Consider the following 24,334-nt stretch of genomic DNA (forward strand, 5'->3'; position numbering starts at 1 on the left):
CAACTATATAATGTTTCATATGATAGCCAGGACAATAATTACATAAAACTTTAAAAGCAAGTATTTATTTTGACATACACTCAATGTCTCTAGAGTTTATACAGCGTGGTACAAAATAGAAATAAAAATTCTGCAGGCAGAAACACCCTGTTGATGAGAAAGATCAGAAGTGAATAAGCAGTGGTCCAAGCTGAAAGGATGTCTACTGTAAATCAAATAAATGCTCTTTACCACCATGGTGAATAGAACATTTTAGGAAACCACTCCTGTCAGCCAAGAACAAACCATCATATGCACAGACTCACCCAAACAGGGCAGCTATAACCTGGAAAATATATATACTTGGATTATTATTTATATTGCCAAAACACATTCCTGTGAATTATTCCTTGGAATCATGTATGAAACACAGACAATTGTATTAAAATCATGGTAATCAGAGTAAATTTAATAACATGACTCCATGAAACACCAGGTCAGCATTGTGAATAAGATTAATGAGCAAGAATGAGTTACACATCCATGTTTTACAATTTTCTTTTATTTAGACAACCCAAATAAAAGGCACATAAAACATTGTGTTTACATAACTGTTCGTGACATACATACATTTAAAAAAATGTAGGAATGCTTCACCTTTCTGCTAACCAAAAAATTTCCTAGTCTTCATATATACAAAATTATCAATGTTAATGTTCTAATACAAAAAGTTTTATAAAAGGTTATTTTATTTTTTCCTTGCACTTGTCTACCATACCTACGACATCCTCTGAGCTAACTGTTTTGTACAAAGATATACATTCACTGGCATTCACATGGTTTTGCCAATTGATCAAAACAAGCTGTAAAAGGACAGAACTACCATTTTATTTTCCAATGTAAAACTTAAAATATCTCCCACCCCTCACTAATAATCAAACATTTCTTTAAAAGATACTGTTGGTGCATAAGGCATAAAACAATACTTCAGGGAAAAGAAAAGCTAATGACAGTGATCATTCCTTATACGTGATAATCTCCAAAGCAAAATAGATCTAAAATCTTCACAGAGATTTGGTAAACAGGACAGTCATGTTCCTATGTGGCATTTTCAGATCAGGCACAGAAGTGATGCCACTGGAGGGCCATATATTTATCACAAGCATACTTCAAAAAGTTCTGTAATGCTTTCAACCAGTCACCTCAGTCTCATTCTTCAAATTCCAGTTCTCAGTGTTTTCCCTAAAGACGACACCCCTGTTAAACAAGGCAACGTCCTCTGAAGGACATCAAGACGAGTGTTTTGGGTGCCAAGGTTCTAAAATGAAAAGTTCATGCAATGCATGGGGAAGTTGTGATGTTGATCGTTGAAATGGGGAGACAACGTAATTCATGAAAAAAAGTGAACATCCAGTAGCTCTTAGGCTTTTCTTAACTCACAGTCCAGATCCGTTTTCATCCCAAATCCATTACATCTCTGATCAGCAAAGAATCAGATTTAACAACAATTACTGCTTATAATTTCAGGTAATGTCAAATAAAAATATGAACATGTTTGGGCATTTAGTTTGCTGTTTAAAAAGAGCCTTTTATTTCACATTAAGCTGGTTTTCTTACTCATCCTGGTGCACTCATATAAAGCACAATCATGAAAGGGGACTATACAGAAATGGATAGATATTGAAGTTAAATACACTTCACTGATCAGAAATTAAAAGAATTCATAAGCAGTACAACTTTAATATTGCTTTTACCATCCAAAATGGATGAAACGCTTTGCTTTTGTTCGTTGCTAGCTTTCCACAGTCATTTGGAACACAAATAAGTGTCATGATAAAAACAAAAAATAATAAAATCAACAAACCCTGAATATTAGGTGGCAGTTTTGGTTTAACTGTAATCATAAAAAAAAAAAAAAATTCATAAATGTAACACAATGCATCTTCCACCCAGGTACAGTTAACAATTATGGGACAACAAAGAGAAAATGGTTTAGTGTATTAAAAGAGGTGAAAATTCCAGAAGTGTCCAACACGAGTGTCAAATGAGTGGGATTCTCTCAGTAAAGACCCTGAGAAGAGGCCCATGTGAGTACAGCCCTCATCCTTAAAGGAAGAAGAATAAAGTGTTCTGAACAAAACACTCTTAAAAAGGACCATGTTTAGATCTCGAACTCCTTTCAGTAAAAGGTGCCTAATAGGCGGCCCGACATCTAGGTAAAGACACTTAACTCCGCAGATTTAAAAACATTTCATATAATACTGCCATTAGAATACAACCAATCAGATATGTTATCAGTGCAAAACTTGTGTTTTAATTTCATGTCCAACACCCACCAAACAGAAAGATGTCCCAGCAATTCAAAAGAATAATATGTAATCTTTCTTCTACCAGGAATGATCAACTCCAGAAAATATTTTAAAACTAAAATAATAGCTACAGCTTTAAGTGGCTTACAATGAATGTAAATCCAAAACAGACTCGTATGTAGACAGTATTAAAAATAATTATCTCCCACAAATGGAAGCTCCTGTCCCTTTTGTAGTACATAACTCAATGAATAAAACTAGGGAATACTGATCAGCAAGCTAAAAATATAAAACAAACAAAAAAAAGTCATCACAGTTCAAAATAAAAAAAATTTAAAAAAATATAAAAATAAAACTGTTAAAACCAGTCATGCGCACGATCTGCTTCTCTCCAAATGGTCATTGGCTGAGATCTTCTGGCACTAAGGATGCAAAAATCACCAAACGTACAGCATGTCAGCTTCCAAACCATACATGAACTAACTTTTTTCTTCTTCCTTTAGCTATTTCACTAAACCCTATACATTTCTTTTTCTGCTTAGCCAATAGCCAAGATAATGATAAACAGAGCACCCCCTACATAACACCAACTAGATCTTTGCGTTTTCCTCATCTGCTGCTACCATCTACCCACACTAAGCTTGGAACCTCTACCTTACTTCCTTGCTTGCCCTTTCTTCACAGCACGCTACTAATGGAAGACCAGAACAGGATTTAAAATAAGACACACTGGGTTGGATGAGTAATCAGAAGTTATTTGGGTTCTACCAAGGTGGCGAGGAAGGCAAAACCTGCGAGAGGAACGGCATGCTCTCCATGGGCCTCATGGCAATGTTGAGGGGGCCAGTGATGTTCATGGACATGGGGGTGCTGATGGCCACTGGATGAGCGATGTTCATGCCGGTTGCTGTGGCAGGGATGTTCACCGAGGCGATATTGACCGGAGCAGTGATGGTCACCGGGTGCTGCAGGCTCACAGGTGCTGTGATATTCACTGTGTTGGAGGAGATGGTGACAGGGTTGCTGACGGTTCCACGGTTCATGCTGGCAGTGGTGGCCGAGGCAGTAACTGGTGTAGCTGAGGCAGAATTGCATGCATTATTAGTGTCTGGAAAATAAAGGAAAAATATGACTAATTTTATATATCAGAATGTGTTATCTAAAAGGATGAAAATATTCTACCATCACACCCATACGTGGTACTTCCTCAAACTGTTACTACAATCCTAGATGCACACACATTCTTAGGAACATCCTTGAATGCCGTAACATTGCAATTTTCTTTGAATGGATCTTAGAGGCTTAGACATGTTCCAGTATGACAAAGCTCCTGTACATAAAGTGAGATGAATTAAGAAATGCTTGGCCAAGTTTGTTGTGGTTTGTTCTCTTTTTTTTTTTTTCCCTCTTTTTCTCTTCTTCTTCTAATTGTCACTAATTGTCTAATGGTCCCCTGGTGGTCTAGTGGTTAGGATGCGGCGCTCTCACTGCTGCGGCCCGGGTTTGATCCCAGGTCAGGGAACCAACCCCAGCCATTAGGGTTGCATAAACGTTAGTGCCGGTCCCAAGCCCGGATAAATGGGGAGGATTGCGTTAGGAAGGGCATCCAGCGTAAAACATGTGCCAAATCAAACATGCGGCTGATCCGCTGTGGCGACCCCTGATAGGAGAAGGCGAAAGAACGTTTTTACTTCTAATTGTCACAACCATACTCTAAAATCTAGGGGAAAGCCACTATAATAAACAACAAAGGAAAGACTAAATCTGGACTGGGTTGTTCATAAAGCAAATTTGGTCTAATGTTCAGGTGTTTACAAACGTCTGCATCTATATTGCAAAATAAACACTACACTGACTAAAACATGTCCACAAAAATCTCATCCTCATTACAATTACATGAATATGCATGAATCACAAATCAGACACAAACTCACCCCTGTCATATCAAATAGCATGATTGCTGTATAACTGCTGCTTATAAACTCTAGTCTACATTTGTCACAGGTAAACATAAGCAGCTTGCCAGTATTGCAGACTGAAGTTGTATGATTACATTCCTAAGTGACTGATTTAACAATAGTCAGCAAAACAAGTCAAAACAGAGCCACCAGATATTTGTTGGAATACAAGATCTTGGTCATCTGTCATTCTGTTAAAAGACATATCAGAAGCAACTAGCTTCAGAACTCGAAATGTTTGTGTGTGTGTGTGTGTGTTACCCTAAATTAGATATCGTGGTCAGAAATCAGAAACATCAACCAATATAATCAAAATGAGACTTGGATTTAAATTCAGGGAAAATGTTTTGGATATGAATTTCTTGTTTTTTCTGTTAACTTGGGTTATAAAATGGGCCATAAAATAACATGCATTGTAGTAATCAATTGAACCTGCACAGTTAATTGTAAGCAATGTACAGGCTTGGCTAATAGTACCAGATCCCTGTAGCAGCAGTTGTAAATTGCTTAAGGAAGTGACATCACCACGACAGAGGGAGAGGCCCACCTGAGTGTGTGTTGTCCTGGTTTGGCGCAGCCGAGGCGAGCGGAGGCCAGGAGGAAGTGGTAGAGGAAGAGGTGGAGGAGGAGTGAGGGGCGAGGGCTGGCGTACCTTTGTTACAGGTCGAGGTGAAGCCGGCCTGACTGTGTGTCTTCAGGTGGCTGGTGATGTAGGCAGCACTTAGCATCTTGCCGCATATGTTGCAGGTGACTTTACCCTCATGCCGGATCATGTGGGAGCGTAAGCGGTCTTTGGTGGCAAAAGCAGATGTGCAGGCCTGCCACACACACAAATCAAAGGAAATGGAATAATTAGTGATCTGTAAATTACAGGGAAAGAAACAGCATCAAAAAGTAATAATAATAATAATAATTAAAAAAAGTATTTCTGGACTTCCAGGTTTTTCTGGACTGATCTCTGCAAATGATGAAATTATACCAGGTAATTTTCAGGGCATTTTGAAGGAAAACTAATTCATTTTAGTACATTAATATATTCGAAGTGATACCTTGGCAAACCATGATATTATCCTGAGTATTGTTGTGTCAATATTTTGTCATTACTATGTACATTTGTAAAATGTAAATTTAGTAATAGAGTTATTATACAAAGAATATTTTAGGGACACTTACTGGTGTACACAATTCTATACACTAGTGATGCACTCATTTTAACAAAATAAAATCTAGTATATTTTATATCATGGTTCATTGGCTATCAGCTCAAACATGACAAAAAATAAATAAATAAAAATCAGTTTTGTATATCAGTTAGATTAATAAAAATAACTAACAAGATATATATGCATGTATTATGTCATATATACACACACACACACACACACACACACACACTGTACATACATTATCTATCTGTCTGTCTGTTTGTCTGTCTACACATACATACACAATCTCTCACAAAAGTGAGTACACCCCTCACATTTCAGCAACCATTTTATTATCTTCTTAAGGGACAATACTACAGAAATAAAAGATATTTTAGCATAGTCAATGTGCAGCTTGTGAAGCAGCACAGATTTACTGTCCTCTGAAAATAACTCAACATACAGCCATTATTGTCTAAATAGCTGGCAACAAAAGTGAGTACACTCCAAGTGACAACAGTAAAAGTCATGTAACCATGCAAAGCCACATGTTCAATTCATTATGTTTATGTTTTTGTCTGCTTGACAGGACAAAATAATAATAATATAATATGTGATTCATGCAGTTAGAGCAGTTAAAATGTGGTGCTTTGAGTACAATTCTCTCATTCTGACCACTAGATGTTCAAGTTTGCACCACATGGCAAAGAATCTCTAAAGATTTGAGAATTAAATGTGTTGCTCTCCACAAACCTGGCCGAGGCTATAAGAAAGATCGGTTACACCACAGATTCATACAGAGGTTTTCCAAGACGGGTTCGACTCGGAACAGATTTTGCAAGAGACAATTAAAGAAGTTGAGTCCTCGTGCTGTGTGTCAGGTGCAGAAGCTGACTTCAAAAACAGATGCACAGAGGTTGCAGAAATGAAAGGTTCACTTGTTCAAAAAGGTCAGAGTTTAGACCATACCACACACTGCAACAAGTCAATTTGCATGGCAGTCATGACAGAATGAAGTCTCTTTTGAAGCTGGCTCACCAGAAAGCCCACAAACAGTTTTCTAAAGACAACATGTCCAAGAGCATGAATTACTGGAGCCATGTCCTGTCTTCTGATAGGATTAAGATAAACTGCTGGTACTGGGAAGCTGTGATTCATTGAGGAAAACATGGATTCCAACATGTACAACATGTATTCTGAAGCAGAACATGATGCCTCCCTTTAGAAACTGGGCTGAAAGGCATTTTCCCAACATAACGACCCCAAACACATGGGCAAAATGACAACTGCCTTGCTAAGGAAGCTGAAGGTGATGAAGTGGGCAAGTATGTCTCCAGATCTGAACCCTATTGAGCACCTTTAATTAATCCTTAAGGGGAAGGCGGAGAAGCATCATGTGTCTAACATTCAGCAGCTCCATGATGTCCATGCGTAGAAGAAGATCCCAGCAACACCACCACCAGCAGCTCTGGTGAATTCCATGCCCAGGAGGATTAAGGCAGTGCTACATAATGGTGCTTACACAAAATTTACACTTTGGACGCAGTTTTGACATGTTCAATTAGGGTGCACTCACTTTTGTTGCCAGCTATTTAGACAATAATGCCTGAATGTTGAATTATTTTTAGAGGACAGTAAATCTGTACTGTTATACAAGCTGCACATTATACATTTATTTATTTATATTTTATAACGTTTATTTAGGTCCCCTGGTGGTCTAGTGGTTAGGATGCAGCGCTCTCACCGCTGCAGCCCAGGTTCGATCCCCGGTCAGGGAACCAACCCCAGCCATTAGGGTTGCACAAGCCTTAGTGCCGGTCCCAAGCCCGGATAAATGGGGAGGGTTGCGTTAGGAAAGGCATCCAGCGTAAAAACGTGCCAAATCAAACATGCAGATGGTCCACTGTGGCGACCCCTAATGGGAGAAGCCGAAAGAAAGTTTTTATATTTTATAATGTGCAGCTTGTATAACAGTACAGATTTACTGTCCTCTTTAAAAATAACTGTGTGAAACACAATGCTTCGTGTGTAGATAAATGGACTAAACGAAGCATGTATTCAAATTGCTCAAGTTACTCAAGGAATAGGTTCAGCCCTGTATAAAATTTCAATTTAGTTATGTAATTTAATATATAAACGTATCGCCTATAAAGTGTAAGCACTGGTGCGGTGTTAGTTTTGTCAAAGTGAGAGCTAGACAGCCGATATTCGAAAAAATTGTTAGAGCTAAAACTTGCAGGTTAAATGTTTGCACAACATTCCCTTAATTGTTTGATAAAGTAAAAAAACTTGCTATATATATTATATATATTCCATCTTTATGTAATTTGTCTTGCACGTGTTGCAGATCACCTTTCAGCCACAAAAGATTTATTTAGTGGTGTTGATTGGCAAACTCTTCAAGCCTCTGCCTAGCTGTTCACCAAAAAAAAAGCCATGCCAGTACACTTTCTCGGCAGCGGTCATCACTAAAACAACCAGACCCTACTAAAAAAAGAGGCTTCCGAGAAACATACTCCATAAAACCAATGCTAGAGCCTGAGTTTGTATGACAGAAACAGAGAGGGGCTTCTTACCGTTACTTGGCATTTGAAAGGCCGCTCTGTAGAGTGAACGTGTTTTACATGACAGCTGAGATGATCTGGCCTGTTGGGGGGAAAAAAAAAGAAGAAAAAAAACAGAACGAGTGAAAAAATGGAATAACAAAATACAAATTTAAAATACAGAGTCAAAACACTATGTTGATTATAAAGGAGTCCTTTTATAAAACAACATGACTGCACAAACAAACAGAGTAGCATTATTATTGGTTAAAGAGCATTTTTACAAAGCACCAAAAATAAAGCTGATAAAAGCAGTGTTCCAAAGCTTGTGTAATATAATATATTTCCAGAAGGAGCTTACATATTTGATTTCTTAAAATTAAATATTTGGGGAAAAATGCATTTTTACTTAATTTCAATTTTAAATGAATAGTTTTACTTTAACTGTTTTTAATGACCTGCCACAATACACTTATGACACACAATAAGCATTTCTCAGTGTTGAAGTTCAATTACTTTAATTAGTGTTTTTGGAAAAGTGGACCAAAAAATAAAATAAAATAAAATAAAATAAAATTATAACCTTAGGGTTGTGGCAGCATGAAGGTTCCTGGTCACACCCCAGAGCAAATGTAGACACGTGTAGACTTACCACATTTTTTCTCTTCTTCAGCTCCCTGAATGTATGAGCCATTAGGAACTGAGAATACCTAGTTCACCCACCTGGAGAAGCCTTTGCCACAGACGGAGCAAATGTATGGCTTGTGCACACCACCATCGTGTGAGCGCACATGATAGGTCATACGGTCCTTCCTCTTGAAGCGCTGGTGGCAGATGGGACACTCGAAAGGCTTTTCGTCCGAGTGCGACAGCTTGTGCCGGTTGAGATGGTAGACGTCACGGAAGGCTTTACCACACATCTCACAACCATGGTTTTTCTTCACTGGCTTTGGGGGCTTTTTGGGTACGCTGGGTTGCTGCTGGGGCAGAGTGGCCATTGCTCCCAACGCCACTGTGGCTGAATTGGTGCCTGTCAGGATACCTGCAGCAGACACATAGGTGGGGTTGCCGTTGCTATCCCGCTGTTGCACAGTGGAGATCATGGGCACCATTGTGGGGGCTGCTGGTGTCTTCTTGGGCCGGGACACCATCTTGATGCCCGTGTGGCAAGACTCGTGCCGCCGCAGGTGGTAGCTGTCTCGAAAGGACTTGCTGCAGTAGCCACAGATGAAGGGCGTTTTTGATTTGGGCTCCTTCTTAACCACCACTGGACCTCCCCCACCTCCCCCTCCACCTGTCCCACCGGCCATGTTGTCCTTGAGGAGCTCGGCTGCACTGACTGGAGGCTTCTGCTCCAGTGGGATGGGGAGCACAGGCTTTTGGTCTTGGGGTTCTGTTCCAGCATTAAGCAGAGGCAGCAGACTGTTCTGGCCAACCTGGTGCTGGTGGTGCAGAGTGTCATTTGTCTGATTGGTGGAAAGAAAGAATGTATAAAAATCTTTTAATAACATATACTTTATACACAAGTCTGTAAACCAGCCTGTGTTTCTGCCTTTAACACAGATTCAGACTTTTTTTATGCTTAGCTACATTCATACATTTTTAATTATCTGTTCATTTTCAACCCCCAGAACCAAGAATCACACAACTCCTCTGCTAATTGTAGCCATAAGATACATACAACATCTATATCCTTATAAAATCTTTCTTCTTCTTCTTTCAGCGACTCCTGTTAGGGGTCACCACAGCGGATCATCCGTCTCCATACCCCATCTGCCTCTTTCAAACAAACTACCTGCATGTCTTCCCTCACCACATCCATAAACCTTTTCCTAGCCCTTCCTCTTTTCCTCTTTCCTCAACATCATGTCCCGCCATGTCCTGTCCAAACCATCTCAATCGGGCCTCTCTCACTTTGTCCCCAAACGTCCTACATGCACGGTCCCTCTAATAAACTTGTTTCTAATCCTGTCTAATCTTCGTCACTCCCAATGAAAATCTCAACATATTTGAAATGGTATATTTTACTATTTGGCACATTACAAATCTGAATCCTTGTGTACATTTTCGGCGATAATCTCTGCTACATTATTATAATGACTAACAGATATAAAAGATCTTCCTGAACACTAAGCTCTGACCTAACCAGATAAATGCCTAACAGTGTAGTCGGCTATAAAATAATGTTCTAGTAATGTAGTAGACAAGCCAAGAGTAGAATGACGGTGGTAAATTTTTATACGGAATAGAACATGACTCATTACAAGAGCATCTGTGCAACAAGGAAAAACAAGCTGCCACAACTGAGACCAGGGAAGTTTCAGAACACAGACATGCACGTGTGTGAGAGTAAAATAAATAGACATTCAACATATAGAAAGAGACACATACACTCCAACACCACATTTTAGCATTCTAATGAGAAACTAGTAAATTGTCAAAATCATTCTCAAAAAAAAATAAAAAAAAAAAAAAATAATAAAAACAGTCTTAGCCCTTTTATGATGTAGATCAAGTCACTGGTGAGCACAGCGGGGAATTCACGAGTTTGGGACGGACACTCTAACGTCTCTTGCAGCTCAGCATAAAGAGACCCGTAGCATGCTGCCATGATGACACCTAAATCTGTTACATGTAAAGTGATCTCTGACTATCATAAAAGCCTTTACACATGTGACTGCAGGGACAGACTGTTCTGGATCAAGGAGACGCGCCAAAACTACCCAGTCTGTGCATTACAGACACAAATAAACCCCACAACGTAGAACAACAATTGAATCAAGAAAATAAATAAATATATTCAAAACTAGGTAAGCCTCAGCATCTAAAAAAAAAGAGGAGCAGTAGTCAGTTATGTATAGCTCTAGTATAGTTGTGTGAGAGCACATTCATAATTCACTTCAAAACATGTACTACACAAATCCAGGTAAACTCAATATATCCATAATCTTTAAAATCAGGGTTTCTGCAGCTTTGATGTTAATAAGACCATTAAGAATGAATTTTAAGACCTATATCGCGACATAAAAAACACACAAAAACCATGTTAGCGACTTGCTTTAAACAAGACCTAAATTCTTCCCCAAGTATTGCTAAACTTGTATGTTCCTATAGCAGGGTAGTAATTAATTTCAACTACTGATACTAAAATATATGATCTTGGAATTGAAGACTGAAGCTAAATAAAAAGAAAGACTACAGGGAGGTCAGCAGGCATTTACACAAAATTGAAAAGACTACACTATCATTACAGCTTGTCCATTCTGCAGCTGCCTGCATAGTCCCATTGGTCATGGCATCGAAAGCAAGAGGGAGAAGGTGTGAGAAAGTGAGGGAAAAAAAGAAAGACAGAAAGCGGGGGGTGAAGTGGAAAAATGGCATGCATAAATACAATTGTTCACTGTAAAGAAAAAAAGAAGGAACGACAAACCAACAACCTGCGCCATAATCAATACTTAAACGTAACTAATTTATCAGTATGTATTAGAGTAGATCATACTACAACTTCAGTGTCACACAATACTTCTGAACAAAATTCTCTAACAAGCATTTTGTATGCATTTTGACTGCATGTAGTCCAGATGGAGAATCTGGAGTGAGCAAAAGGAAAAGCCGATCACATTAATGCATATTAGAAATCATCCATCTGACTACAGGATAAAGCTACTAGAAAGCTCAAAATGAGAATAAAAACTACATGCAGTCTACAAAATGCTTATTGTTAGAGAATTTTGTTCAGCACAGAAGTATTGTGTGACCTGAACTTGTAGTATGATCTACTCTAATACATGCTGATAAATTAGTTACGTTTAAGTCTAGTGTAACATAGCAATGCTTGCTTAAAGACTTGATCTTCCACTGATGTTCCACTGCAACTACTTTTAGTGTTTAAACACTATATACCACAATAGAGTCACAGACACTAGAATTTTTTTATTAGTTTTTTCTATTATTATTTTTAAAGAAAACATGGCTTGATCTGTGCAAGTCTACATGTTTCATTCTATGAAATTCAAACTCAAACAATGATTGAATATTAGCATCAACAATGATGTCGAACAGATCGGCACAATAATATAAAATGTTCCTGGCTAAGCATTAAGTTGGGTCTAAATGTATAAGCACTAGTTTCAGGTAATAGGTTGTTGCCGCTTTAACAAGCCAGTAAAATATTTTGTGGATTTTGTTGTTGTTTGTTTTTAGTGTTCACCTGAAAATTTCACAGAACAGACACTGAATTTATATTACGGCAAAAACTGAGCTCAGAGTAAGTTTAAATATTCTTTTTTTATTATTATCTGCTACAGACGGATTAAGCGATGCCTGTTGGGAGCTAGACAATGCCACGCTTATGAATAACCTCAGACGCCTCGCGAACAATGCCGGGTGACGCGCTACACCGCCGTCTCATTAGATGCTGAATCACAAGGAGGGAATCAAGCAGAACAATTCCTTTCAGCGTTTGCTTCGAGAAAATATCTCTGATGCTTCAATGATCCCCCCCCTCCCATATAATAAAGGTTTTCTATTACAATCAAAATGACACATTATCATCAGTTGAGCAACATGCTGCCTGAACGTTTAGAGTTGCCACTAATGTGGTTAGTAATTAAGTATAAACACGGCCCATGTTAACCGTTTAAAACGAGCAATAAGTTAATCTTAGATTTACAGAGTAGGAAAGTTAATTACACTGCTTTACTTCTAATCTCACTCTTCAGTGGTCAGTGTTATGGGTGCTGGATTTCAAGGCGTTCTCGAGGGTTTTCAGTTAATGCCATACGCATTACTTAAAACACAATAATATACACATACAATCCAATTGTACTTTTCTGATAGTGAAGAGATACATTCAGAAACCCAGAGAAAGTCTTCGGGAGGATTTTTTTTATTAATCCGTTCATACTCACCTACTGGAGTTGTAAAGGAACAGAAAACACTTCAAGATCTCATTAACACACTCAGCCCTCCTCTCTCAAGCAGAGAAAGCACTTTTTTTTTTTTTGGCCTGTGGGCAAAATGGGATAAATTGCAGTGCCGAATCATGGGAAGAAATAATAAAAAAGTGTGGTACCTGAAGCCGAATTCTATCATTTCCACACAATTATAATTATAATAGTAAAAAGAAACATTTATGATCAAAACTCTTTCTGTAGCAGGTTTTGTAGTACGTAAAGGGAATGAAGTGGGTAGATTTCTTGCATGTATGAACATGGCACAGTCTATTAGATGCACAAAATGGGTATTAAGTAGTAGTGTAGTGCGTCTCAGGGTGTATGTGACTCACGTCCAGAATTTTTCAAATCACATTTGAGCGTAAATTCACAGCTATGAAGTCATGCAGAGTTTTGTAGCGTGAAGTCAAGTGTGCACACCGCTTTCCTGTATGAGCTCGGCTTGAATTTGTTGCATATCAGTATGAAGTGTAAATGCATGCAGAATGCGGCAACAGCAGCAGCTTCACTACTCTGAACATAGCTGAGATTCCATCTGCAGCCCGCTGATGCTGCTGCTGCTTTTCCTCCCTCTTCAAACTAAGAGTTGAAGAAGCAGCAAAAGAGAAACCAGACAAGTTTAATCTTAAACCTGATCATGATGTGTTCAAGTCCAAATCTTGGGGGAAAAACAACCCCACAAAAGACTCTCAAGACTCTGGATACTTGCAAAGGTTATTCTTGTATCTCGCGCTCAAAGCAACGCAATGCAATGTAACGTAGCACCACGAGCGTGTACACACACACACACACACACACACACACACACACTCAATGCTAACGCCGCTAGCGAAAAGTTGCCTGCTCCTCCACATCCACTTCTACTCCAGTGAGAACACCACTGAAGCGGCATGAAAAACTGATCTGGTGTACAATCCTGGGTGTTTTCTGTATATTTTTTCTCCTCTCGTGCTTGGCCGCGCGCTACGAAACACCATGCACCCATGAAATCATTGAGGGAATCGTATAAAAAGTGAACGACATGCTGGCAGGCGGAAAGTAATCGTAGCTAATACGAGGGGGGGGAAAAACAAGCAAACCCTGAGGTAAAACCGAGCAGGGAAAAGCCACAAGGATCCCGTTTGAGTGTCTCATCTCCCCCACACTCCACAGCTGGAAGTCTGGCGCTGATGTAGCCACTTAGCTAACCCGGGCTAGCTAGCCTGCTAATGTAAGATGGCACGCTAGCTAACCCAGCTAGCTACCATTGTTTTTGGTTGAATAGATTGAGCTTTTTTTAAGATAATATTTTTTTTTCTATAAAATGTCGGTGTCGCAAACGGGCTGTGAGGCCGCGAACCGCTTTCGAGCTGCTCGGGTTTTACTGAAAATGTTTCTCTTACCTGAAATAAAAATGAGCTCCAGCTCGGCTCCATTGCAACACTTAGCTAAAAAATCTGCAGGAAACCTACAAGAAATCTACAACAAAGCAGCTAAACATGGCAGCTGCTCCAACTTCCTGTAACCCTGCGGGCCAAACCATCGCCTGAGAAAAGCGCCGCTGCTGTTGGGATTGTCCACAGCACACACATTTCACACTTCTCTCTCACACACACTTCACACACACTTACACAACACAACACAACACAACACGATTATTAATCCAGGAGCACACAAACCAACAATGATTTCTCTTACTCTTTTTTTTTTTTATTGCATTATCAAACAAAAAGAAGCGGATTATTCATAATTATTTACTTTTTTATCAATATGTAATTTTGTGATTAACATTTGTGCATTATATCTAAAACTTTAATCTATATTTTCTTCAATAAAAAGCACAATAAGTGACCACCTGTATGGAAAGTGCCATAAATACTACGTTTTAATTCTTTTCAAATGAATTGCTTCTTCACATCTATTTATCTTTTCATGCCACATCCACATATTTATCATGCACACATGTGCAACCAACTACAACTACCACATTACTAACCAGCATAAAAAGCCAGAGTTCACTTTATTAACATCTATTAAATGCAACAGATTTTTTTTGTTTTTAAACACTCAAAATGTCAAAGAAATCATCTTTGGTCTAACAATTATTCTTCTAAATACATATTTTCTCTATGCAAATATTTATATATTTATTTACTTACTTATTTATTTTGTTTTCCCCCTTTATTTATGGTTGATTTCTTGAATAACCACTTCAGTAACACTGGGTGCAAACTGGGAAAAATGCACCCCGGATAGGACACCAGTACATCAAAACAAAACACACACACACACACACACACACACACACACACACACACACACACACACACACACACACACACACACATTTATTCAGTTACAAGTTATGGGTAAATTCATGTAGCCAGTCTATGTACCTGCATGTTTCTGGGTGTTGACAGGAAACCCGAGAACCCAAAGGAAACTAACATCAGAGGAAACACAGCAAGTACATGCAACAATCCACAAAGGCAGTAATTTGAGTTTAGGATGAAAATGAACATAAATTAAGTGCAATCAACTTGTCATCTTAAATAAAAATGTATATGTTAAAAATCTATAAATATACTAGGATATGAGGAAAATGAGAGAGAGAGAAGGTTGGATGATGTGGAGCTGGTGAAGCAGGAAGTGGATAGGATTAGTAAGGATGAAGTGAGAGCAGCGATTAAGAAGAGGAAGAGTGGAAAGTTGGTTGGACCAGATGACATACTGGTAAAATGTGTAGATGTTTAGAAGAGATGGCAGTGGAGTTTTTAACCAGATTGTTTAAAAGATTTTGGAAGGTGAGAGGATGTGATTAACATATGACCTCGTCTGACCTCGTCCATCCAGAAGTCTCCATGGACTATGATGTTTGAGGATGATATTGTGATTTGTGGTGAGAGTGGCAGAAGTGATCTGTGATAGAAGGGTATTTGCGAGAGTGAAAGGGAAAGTTTATAGGACTGTGGTGAGACCTGCGATGTTGTATGGTTTAGAGACAGTGGCATTGAGTAAAAGACAGGAGGTGGAGCTGACGATGGACAAGATTAGAAATGAGTTTATTAGAGGGACCGCACATGTAGGATGTTTTGATGACAAAGTGAGAGATTCCCAATTGAGATGGTTTGGACATGTGCAGAGGAGGGACATAAGGTATATCGGTAGAAGAATGCTGAGGATGGACCCACCAGGAAGGGGAAAAACAGGAAGGCCAAAAAAGGAGGTGAAGGAAGATATGCAGGTAGTTGTTTTGAAAGAGACAGATGTAGAGGACAGAGTAGTATGGAGACAGATGATCCGCTGTGGCGACCCCTAATGGGAGAAGCCGAAAGAAGAACAAAAAGAAGAAAGAAGACATTTATCTGAATTCATGGTTTAAAGTTAATTCATTATTAATTATTCTTTTAACTTCCAACATGATGATGTCTCTGGATAACAATCAAGTGCATCTTTTGTCCTCGAAGGAGGCTTCACCAAAAAAAAAAGTTGTGGGATTGCTAAATTATTTATACACCTGGCATTTATATATCGTTCACTGTATTTGTGATGCACACTTTTTGGAAGGTTGATTTTGGGAACTTTTTGGAACTTTTTGGAATGCCCTTATACCTGAGACATGCCAATAAATCTTTTCCTTTTTGTTCTATTCTGAATAGGCCAGAGTCTACCAAAATGCTATTATAGTCTCAGTATATATATATCATACTAAATTATCATAAAATGTTTTGTGATTAGTCCAAAATTAATTCACCCAACCACATTTAACAGTTAATATTGGACACACTTAGCAGAGTGGTGGATGGTGGTGGTGTTTTCCCCTGAGCAGCAGTGTATATAGCAGGACTGTGATCATGTTGAAGCTAACACGTGACTGAGTCACCGCATCACTCTCTCACACACACTGCAAAAAGACCAATAGGTTCAAAAGAGAAGTGAGAAGCCACTAGGACTGTTTTTGTTTAGCTATTTCCATGGATATGTTGTAAACGATACTGATGAGCTGAGTTGCAGGTAATAGCTGGATAAAAACATTCACTTTAAAAAAAATACTTAATATTGCATATGTAACTATTTCAGTTGTATTAATAGTCAGGGTCAGTTACATATTTACAATTAAAACTGTAGATAATAGTTATAGCTATTTTAATCAGATACATTTAGGTGAGATAGAAATGCTTGATGAATTCACATTGTTGCCTAATTCCAGCAAATTCTTTTTACTGTTCATGGACTTGCAGATACATTGCCTCCCATTGTACCTTTAAATCTTTGCTGTGTTGAATATTGGGAGTCTTTGTCTGTAAACAGTTCACTGTATTGGGTGGAAGGCCTGAATAGATTTAACCAGCCCATTCTTCCAGATCTTGCTCAGTGCAGTTCATTCTCTCTAACCGGCTTCTTTACAAATGTAGACATGTGTATGGGCACAATTTATTTTTTTTGCATTTTGTTGGATCTGGATAAAATACAAATCATCAGGTGAGTGTTTACAGTTTTCTGCATGTCCAGGTAAACTGCAGTTAGTCACTGTATACCATTCGCATCTTTATTTAATTTTTAAAAGTTAAAGAAGTTGTAATGAAACCACTGTATAGTAAGTGACAAAATATTAATGACAAAATATTATTTCAGCAGTTTTCAACATTTTGTTTTATCTAGTGTACCTATAGCATATGTGTGATCAGGATGATTATGTGTTTCCAGAGAATGCTATACACACTTACAGTGGAAATCTAATCACAGTAGTGGGAGGCAATAAATATGTATTACGCAAAACATTTTTTTGGTCAAAAGAATTTGTCAAATACGGAGGCACGGCACCACAGACGGTGTTGTTCCTCCCCTACAGCTCAATGGTCCCCGGTCCCATCCTGAGCTCAGGATACTGTTTCACATGTTCACATTTCCTCCCACCTCTATAAAACATGCTGTTATATTGGCAGCTCCAAATTGCCCCTAGGAGTGCACAAATATGTGCATGGTGTGTATATGCTGAATAGTCTCCAGACCCACTGCAACCCTGACCAGGATAAAACAGTTACTGAAGATACATAAATGTTACAGAATGAAGTAAAAAAACTACCATATTTCAGCAAGAAAGGGCTTAGAATAAGAACAACTCAAGAGAAGATCTCAACATGGCTATTATGTGTATTGTAATTTAATGCCACTTTTCAGCAAAAGCAATTTTGTTTATTCATGCATGATCAACCCACACCACTGTGTGTAAATAAAGTAATAATCCCTAAACAAATTACACAAAGGTGAATTTGGTTTATAAATGCTTCGGTATAAACATAACCCTAAAGTTTTTTCCAGAAGTTCCCTTATATAGCTATCTGTGGTAATTATTAGTTACCAAAGATACAATGGATAGAGATTAAATTGGGGAAAATGCTGGCATATTTCTATAAGGGTTTTACATTCATGACTAACTCTTTTTTCTTCACAGTGTAAAGTATGGGAGACTGGTCAATTCTGAGTCGCTTTTTAGTGGAGGTTCAAAACCACTCCACTGTGATCGGGAAGATCTGGCTGACGATGTTGTTGATCTTTCGAATCCTGCTGGTGACTCTAGTAGGAGATGCAGTGTACAGTGATGAGCAATCCAAGTTCATCTGCAACACACTCCAGCCGGGCTGCAACAATGTCTGCTACGACACATTTGCACCAGTCTCACATCTGCGCTTCTGGGTCTTTCAAATTGTCCTGGTCTCTACACCATCCATCTTCTATATCATCTATGCCCTCCACAAAATCACTAAAGATGAAAAAGTTCGGACAGACCAAGCCCAGGCGCTGCTTCACCGCCCACATGTTCAGTATATTAGGAAGTCGGGTGGAGAAAGTAACGTTTATTTAGGAGGTGAGCCATCAAATTGGCCACAAGATGAGGAAAGTCCCAGTGAGGAGGAGTGTGTAGAGCAGAGCCTCCTTCAGGATGACTACAAAGAGGTTGGCAAGGATCCTACTGAATATTCGGGGAAGATTTTGTTGATCTACATCATCCATGTGGTTTTTCGATCCATTCTGGAGATAATGTTTCTGGCAGGCCAATACTACATGTTCGGATTTAAGGTGCCATTTTTGTTTCGCTGCAAAGCATACCCATGCCCGACTCAAACTGACTGCTTTGTGTCACGAGCTACGGAGAAGACTATATTCCTAAACTTTATGTTTAGCACAAGTTTGGGCTGCTTTCTCCTTAACATTGCTGAGCTTCACTATTTAGGCTGGGTCTATATCTTTCGTGTATTATATACAGCATGTTTCCGGTGCTGTAAACCCAAAAGGAAACTACATGTTTCCCACAGTCCTTTGCAGCTTAGGCTCAGACACTCAATGCGAGGCAGGCTGGTCCTGCAGTCTTCTTCAGCCACTCTGTCACATGAGAAGACAGCCACTGCCTTGCTCTCACATGGACCATCCATTTCTTTTGAGACAGATTCAACACTAGATTGCACCTCAAAGACAAACCCAGAAGAAAGAAAATGTACAGGAATACAATTTGTAAATATGGCTAATTTGAGCAGCAGAAAGTCTTGGTTATAAGGGACTGTGACTGCTCTTTACTGACCATTATTGTAAAGCTTCAGCAAAATTCTTGCCATTATACATAAAACACTTTAATTCTGTAACACTTATTCAGAGATTTGACGATTAAAAATGTAAGGAATTGTGCAGTACCTTAGGACATTTTTTTTACATAAGAAAATAGTCAGTGACAGCATTGGTGATCCATTAGCACACTGAAGTTGAATATTTTTTATAAAACCACATGCTCTGAAATGTTTTGTGAATGATTTGATTTTTTAAATAAATTAATGTGCAGCATGTTTAATTTCCTTAAAATTAGTTTATAGTTATGTTTAATGTTGTTGAACATCCAAGAAACATCCTAAGTTTTTAGTTACATGACAGAAATTATATACAGCCATCCTCTCATTGGCCTTTCATTTTATTAAGAAAACTAAATTCACAAACCCATCTTTGACACTGTAGGCTCAGATATATATATATATATATATATATATATATATATATATATATATATATATATATATATATATATATATAGATATAGTACAGACCAAAAGTTTGGACACACCTTCTTATTCAAAGAGTTTTCTTTATTTTCATGACTATGAAAATTGTAGAGTCACACTGAAGGCATCAAGGGCTATTTGACCAAGAAGGAGAGTGATGGGTGCTGCGCCAGATGACCTGGCCTCCACAGTCACCGGACCTGAACCCAATCGAGATGGTTTTGGGGTGAGCTGGACCGCAGAGTGAAGGCAAAAGGGCCAACAAGTGCCAAGCATCTCTCGGGGAACTCCTTCAAGACTGTTGGAAGACCATTTCAGGTGACTACCTCTTGAAGCTCATCAAGAGAATGCCAAGAGTGTGCAAAGCAGTAATCAAAGCAAAAGGTGGCTACTTTGAAGAACCTAGAATATGACATTTTCAGTTGTTTCACACTTTTTGTTATGTATATAATTCCATATATAATTCCACATGTGTTAATTCATAGTTTTGATGCCTTCAGTGTGAATCTACAATTTTCATAGTCATGAAAATAAAGAAAACTCTTTGAATGAGGTGTGTCCAAACTTTTGGTCTGTACTGTATATATATAAATATATATTTATTAAATGTCAACTATTATCTATTTTTTATAAATATATATATATATATATATATATATATATATATATATATATATATATATATATATATATATATATATATAAAACAGATTAGCTGTTACTATAGAAACAATAATTATTAGAAAGATAATTGTATTATAAAACTAATAGCTGCAACTACTGTTAGATTTGTGCAGTGGTGGACAGTAACGAAGGAAATGTTATTCGTTGCTGTACTTATGTAGCTTTTCGCGTATCTGTAATTTACTTCATTTTTTTTGTTTCGGGAAACTTTAACTTCACTACATTTCAAAGTCAAATTTCTTACTTTTACTCAACTACATTTTGCGAAATCAGTCGATCCTTTTTTATTTATGAAGCGGATAAAAAACTTAACTGGTCAATCACGCAGCAAGCCATCAATCAGGGCAGAGCGCGCGCCGATTGGCAGATTTGGGCGACTATGTGCGTCTTGCCGGGGATCAAAACGAGGCGTCCACGCAAAAAAACCCAACTTTTTTTTTTTACCGCTCATTTGCACTGTCGTGTCAATTATTATATCATGTCACGGTCAACGAACCTGGTGGGGACTCCCGGAGAAGTTCACTCATTCACACGCACAGAAAGGAGAGGCGGGGTTGTGTGACGTCACCACAGCCCTTTGGGTTTCCAGTGGAAAAACTGACAAGATCTGGAGTGACGTCACGTCAGTAAGGAAAACCGAATTCAAATTAAAATTAAACCTTCAGGAGCCTTACCTCGTTATTAAATTAGATTAGATTAGATTAGATTAGATTAGATTAGATTGAAATTTATTGTCATCACACATGTACAAGTACAAGGCAACGAAATGCAGTTTGGGTCTAACCAGAGTGCAATAGCAGCAAGTGCAGGATATACAGTGTTTACCTCAGTTAAATAAATTAAATAAAATGGTATTATAGGACTATAAACAGTCATTTACAGATGTGTATGTACTATGAGCATAATATACAGATGAATATATATGTACTATAAACATAATATACAGAGGATTATGATTTTATTATGAGGATAGTATAGGCTTAAAGTATTAAATACATTTAATAAAATAGTCTAATAACTGTATATCACTTAGGTTATGCTGTGTTGCCTGCTGTGCTTTTATGCATAGAGCAACAATATTTATTTTAGCTTGCACGCCATACAATTATAATTGAAAGTATGTTGTTTATCATAATGTGTGTAGCTTTCAACAAAACAATTCCAACCTAACTGGTCTAGTAGAATTGTAGTTAAACTGGCACTTATTGATTTGGTTATTTTTAATTGAGATATAAAGTTTTCTGTGCTTGTACTGATTAGGTCAAATGTAAATATAGCTAAACAATGAAACAGACACACTTAAATAGTACTTTAAAAAGCACATCTCTTGAACCACAAAATAAAAAGTTCTTTAAGGATTTTTACTAGGAAAGAATATCCAGGACAATTTTCAAAAGGAATTGCAAATTGTATTTGCACTTGTGTTGTTCATATGTGGACACATAAATTGTGCCATAATCCAAATGCAACTGCAAATCTTGCTCTACCATTTGCATTTTCACTTTCACAAACGCACAGTGACCAAATTTCAAATGAAAAAGTCAATTTTAGGAGGTGGGACAATTTGCAAATAAAATCCACTTACAAACAAATTTACAGTCTAGAAATTTTATGGTAGGTTTATTACAAGAGATATATAAAAAATACATTTAAAAACATTAAAGAAAGGTTATAAATGAATTTATATTTGATCAAATGAAATAATTAATTTATCCCGTACCAAATTAGCATGAATTCTGACTCCCACAGACCCAAATTAGTCCTGTCCCTTTAAAATAGTACTCCTAATGTCAACTAGTTATATGTATAAAAAACACCAGTCACACAATCAACCTTTTCCATTTAAACCTCTCCGCCACCATGGGAAATACCAAAGAGCTGTTAAAGGATGTCAGGGACAATATTGTAGACCTGCACAAGGCTGGAATGGGCTACAAGACCATCAGCAAGAAGCTTGGTGAGAAAGAGACCACTGTTGGTACGATTATTCGAGAATGGAAGAAATATAATTTAAGTCAATCACCCTCCCTCTGGAGCTCCATGCAAAAATCTCACCTCATGGAGTAATGATGATTCTGAGAAAGATAAGGGATCAGCCCATAATTACATGGGAGGAACTTGTTAATGATCTCAAGGGAACCGGGACCACAATCACCAAGAAAACCATTAGTAATGCACCAAGGTCCTTCTGCTTTGCACATAAACAGGCCAGTCTGAAGTTTGTCAGTTAACACCTGAATGATTCAGAGAAGGCTTGGAAGAATGTGATGTGGTCAGATGAGATCTTTGGCATCAACTCGACTCGCCATGTTTGGAGGCAGAGAAATGTTGAATATGACCCCGAGAACACAATCCTCACTGTCAAACATGGGGGAGGAAACATTCTGCTTCGGGGTTGTTTCTCTGCTAAGACTTCATCACATGAACGAAGCCATGCACTGCAGAATCTTGGATGAGAACCTTCCGGCCTAGGCCAGAACACTGTAGATGGGTCGTGAATCGTCTTCCAACATGACAATGACTCAAAACATACGGCCAAGGCAACAATCTGATGGTCTTGTAGCCCAATCCAGGCTTGTGCAGGTCAACAACTTTGTTAACCTGACAGCTTTTTGATATTCCTTTGGTATTTCCCATGGTGGTGAAGAGTTTTGAATGGAAGAGGGTGATTCTGTGACTGGTGTCTTTTATTCACATAATGAGTTTTTATTGAGAGCACTTTCCTGAAAGAACAGGACTAATTTGGGTCTGTGGGAGTCGGTACAGGATCAAATACTTATTTCACTTGATCAAATACAAATTATTTTATAACCTATTTTTTAAAAATATATATATATTATCTCTCTCTCTCTCTCTCTCTCTGTTCAAATAAACCTACCATATAAATTCTAAACTCTTTATTTCTTTTTTAAACTCACAAAATCAGAAGGGGTAACATTTGCCAGTTATTGTTATGAAAGACAATCAAAGGATATAATTTTTTTTGAATATGCTAATGATTTTCACTCATTATTAAATCACCACAATGCACTAGATTTCTCAGCATCAGTAAAATTAGCAATTTTCTTTGCATTTATTAACTTTAAAAAGCAAGACAGAACTACACACACAAGAAAGAAAAATAAGCTTCATGTGTTTGTTCATCATAATAATAATAAAAAAAAACAAGGTTCCGCCAGAAAAGGAAAAAAATCTGAACAAATCACCTTTGAACCTCTTTCATTATTTATTTGCTTGCCTTTGGAGCTAGGCTTAAAATAAATGTCTGTATTGATCATTTAAATATTAGAATACTTTGTATAAAAAGTACATTGCTCTAAGGCAATTATATATATTTTTAGTCAAGATTTAAGGTCCCACATGTGGGATATTTTCATTTATAATCTAGTTGAATTGTACATGGCCCACATCAGAGCTGCATCTTGTTCTTTCTTAATGTTTTAGTTTGGTCTGATTTCTGATTAATGATTAATTAATTAAAACCCCCCAAAACTATCAAAATTAAAAGAAAAAACACAATTTCCTGTTTATCCGCAAAGACCTGAAAACATATTTACAGAATTACACATTGAATTCATTATTCAATGACTACAGTAAAAATAGCAGGAAATGTATGAGAATGAGAAATAAAAATCTTGACCTGCTGATGGATCCTGTCAGTTTGAGATGTTACAGGGATGTGAAGTGATGGGATAAATGTACAGTATATTAAACTGTTCAAATCCATTACAAT

General features: G+C 37.8%; 2 protein-coding genes across 5 annotated transcripts; one reads left to right on the forward strand and one right to left on the reverse strand.

Moving 5' to 3' along the window:
* Positions 1 to 523: 523 nt before the first annotated feature.
* vezf1b (vascular endothelial zinc finger 1b) lies at positions 524 to 14,545 on the reverse strand. 4 transcript variants are annotated; one of them, XM_046863230.1, is made up of 5 exons: positions 14,272 to 14,545; positions 8,658 to 9,400; positions 7,968 to 8,037; positions 4,794 to 5,064; positions 524 to 3,396 (listed from the first exon to the last, which is right to left on the reverse strand). In XM_046863230.1, exons 1-5 carry the CDS (start codon positions 14,302 to 14,304, stop codon positions 3,053 to 3,055), a joined length of 1,461 nt encoding a protein of 486 aa, XP_046719186.1. In that variant the 5' UTR covers positions 14,305 to 14,545; the 3' UTR covers positions 524 to 3,052. The 4 variants fall into 4 exon arrangements, with proteins under 4 accessions (XP_046719186.1, XP_046719187.1, XP_046719189.1 ...); XM_046863231.1 differs by having other exon boundaries at positions 524 to 3,366; positions 14,272 to 14,544; XM_046863233.1 differs by having other exon boundaries at positions 524 to 3,366; positions 4,899 to 5,064; positions 14,272 to 14,543.
* A 3,786-nt stretch (positions 14,546 to 18,331) lies between these two features.
* LOC124394790 (gap junction delta-2 protein) lies at positions 18,332 to 19,423 on the forward strand. The gene has a single exon (XM_046863236.1). It carries the CDS (start codon positions 18,332 to 18,334, stop codon positions 19,421 to 19,423), a length of 1,092 nt encoding a protein of 363 aa, XP_046719192.1.
* The last annotated feature ends 4,911 nt before the right edge of the window (positions 19,424 to 24,334 follow it).

This window comes from Silurus meridionalis, chromosome 12 (genome assembly GCF_014805685.1).
Source record: "Silurus meridionalis isolate SWU-2019-XX chromosome 12, ASM1480568v1, whole genome shotgun sequence".
Taxonomy (NCBI): Eukaryota; Metazoa; Chordata; class Actinopteri; order Siluriformes; family Siluridae; genus Silurus; species Silurus meridionalis.